General features: G+C 45.2%; 1 protein-coding gene across 1 annotated transcript; it reads right to left on the bottom strand.

The window, feature by feature from the left end:
* Nucleotides 1-572: 572 nt before the first annotated feature.
* Nucleotides 573-1,661, bottom strand: LOC121977895. Its single transcript, XM_042530301.1, has 2 exons — nt 1,042-1,661; nt 573-957 (listed from the first exon to the last, which is right to left on the bottom strand). The coding sequence occupies exon 1, from the start codon at nt 1,639-1,641 to the stop codon at nt 1,042-1,044; it is 600 nt and encodes a 199-aa protein (XP_042386235.1). The 5' UTR covers nt 1,642-1,661; the 3' UTR covers nt 573-957.
* Between the last annotated feature and the right edge of the window lie 967 nt (nt 1,662-2,628).

Below are 2,628 nucleotides of genomic sequence, written 5' to 3'. Positions count from 1 at the left end.
GCTTCCGATCTTCGTGCTGGACGTTTGCTCTACGATCCGCCCAGACTTCCACCTGGTTCGCGACACCAAGATTTCAACTTAGGGTTAACTCCCCCTAGGATTTTTGCCTAAAGCTACGATCCGTCAAGACTTCCCGCCTTGGGTTACCACCCCTTAGGACCTAGGGTTACCGCCTCCTAGGATTTTCCCTTTGCCTAACCGCAGCTAGGATTTTTTTTCACTTAGGGTTAACACCTCTAGGATTTTCACCTACCTAACCGTAGTTAAGACTTTTGCCTAAGTAAACTTAGGACTTTCTTGTAATCTCAATCAAACATATTAGATAACAAAGCAGCTTAACTTTGAATCTTTTAACATAATCAAAATACAAATTCGATCATCGAATGCTTCCCGCACCAACAAATATTACCAGTTCAATTCCAAATGCAAACAGCACCTTAGAATCACACCTTCACCAATACAATTGAAGAAACACACAAAGTGATCGGTGCTTTTGCTGATGCCATCCTGCAGAAAGAAAGGTGATTGAAATGACTAAAAGGTTGTATGTGAAGAAGGGCTTTGGAGATAGATGAATCACCTTATTCAATCAGAAGCAACATGTGGATCAGAGTTGTAGGGCTCTTTGGTGTAGAGTATGTACTCTTCGACCTAAGAGATGGTTGAGAAACAAATAGATGTACAAAAAAAAAAGGACAGGTCCTATATGAATGTGTTCATTACATCCAGATACAGAAAATACATACGTACAGACTTGCAAAGGCAAACAACACCATACAAATCACACTTTCACCAGTACAATTGAAGAAAATGCAAACATAAATACATACAAATAACACCTTCACCAAATGTAAAGTAATCAAACCAAATGTAGAAAGAAGCAAATGCAAACAGCACCATACAAATCACACCTTCATCAGTACAATTGAAAAAAGCATAGCTTTTTTTGACACTATCCTGCAAAAACAAACAAGGTGTTTGGAAGAATTGTATGGTTACACGGGAAGGAGGATTCAGAAGAAGATAGACGAATTGGCTTACTCAATTAGAAGGAATGTTTGCATCATAGTTGTTGGGATCCATGGTATATCGGATGTACTCTTTGCTGGAATATGTCTGTATTTTGACAACAGGAATATGCTTGAGAATGTCCCAATTCTCATTGCCTTCGAGACAGCTCATTAGCAGTTGAAGATTGCAGTGCATCTCAAACTTCTTCAAACTCCTGTGACTGCTGGCCATGTTGTTATGCTGCTCGATCAAGTCCTGGAACCACTGCGGGAGCTGCTCCGTTTCCTCAGAACATATCAACACCAAATGCTGCAGCTTGTCGAGATTCTCCACGCACTCCAAGTTGAGACAGTTACCCACCTCAAGATATCTTAATAACGGGATGCTAGAAATCTTCTTCAACCCTCTGCCATTTGTGACCTCAAGCTTGTAAGCCAAGGGGAGGCTATTGATCTCACTTAGCCCATATGCTTGTCTCAAGTACAGTTCGTTGAGGTTGGTGGCTCGGTGGAGGTCATCAGGAAGAACTCTTAGCTTTGGGCATTTGACAATAAGACACTTCCTGAGACTTGGAAACAACTTCACTGCAAGAGGTGTTCCATTGAATGTCCACTCCTCCCATTGAGGCATGTCAATAAATATGAGCCTTTCAAGTTTGGGAAACGCAGAGCCTCTCGATCCGAGAAATTGAGACCCAATGACTGTTATGGCCCTCGCCCTATCAAAACTAGAGATGATAATGGAGTGGAGCGGGGATAGGGATGGAAATGGGAAGGGCCAGGATGGATTTGTCATCCCTATCCTTACTCCCGAATTTCATCTCCATCCTCATCCCCGCCCCCATCCTCACTTTTTCGGATTCGGAGAATCCCCGAACTTGAACCATCAGGGATCAAATCTCCATCCCAGGCCCCATCTCCACTTTCATCCCCAAATTAATTTTATATCATTATTATTTTATTATTAATATTAGTATTTGATCCGGTAGTAAGAAGGGGGCCCCATCCCGAGTGAGGGCGATGACACGTCGGAGGTCAAAGTCAATGGTCAACAATCAACGCCGTGAATATCCGATCTAGCGGACGTGTGTGTGTTTGATTCTGCATTACAGCTCGATCTGAGGCCGAGTTTCCGATGCGCAGAAGATTCAAGCACGGCTCTAGCAGGAAGGAATGAGGGTCGAGCGGTCCCCCGCTCCGCCAAACGGGGAACGCAACCTCGGTCTGGCAGACATGGCTTCTTCGCTCGGCGAAACGGAGCCGGGACAGTTGGATGAGCGGCCGAGTGGACATAACGCTCGGCCCGGCCATGATAACAGCTAGCAATTGACTTGCCGAGCGGCTACCCCGCTCGGCCCGATAACGAACAAAAGGAGCAGCTGGGAATATCTTCTTAGGGATTAGTGTCGTCGGCAGGTTGCGTGGCGAGCGACATGGTCAGATAGAGAATTGTACGATGAAAGTTTCCACTATCACGTCAGAGATATGCTCGGGCTATTGAGGTATAGCGTCAGACGCGCTTTTCTGACACGTCCATTATAGGTATGCTTTGAGGAACGTGCACACCTCGGGAAGCGTGCATGCGCCTCTGGGGAGCCCTATATAAGGACCCCCAGAC

The sequence above is a fragment of the Zingiber officinale genome, chromosome 4B (assembly GCF_018446385.1).
Source record: "Zingiber officinale cultivar Zhangliang chromosome 4B, Zo_v1.1, whole genome shotgun sequence".
NCBI classification, from domain to species: domain Eukaryota; kingdom Viridiplantae; phylum Streptophyta; class Magnoliopsida; order Zingiberales; family Zingiberaceae; genus Zingiber; species Zingiber officinale.
Note: the sequence above shows the minus strand (reverse complement) of the source record. Positions and strands in the feature narration are given on the sequence as shown.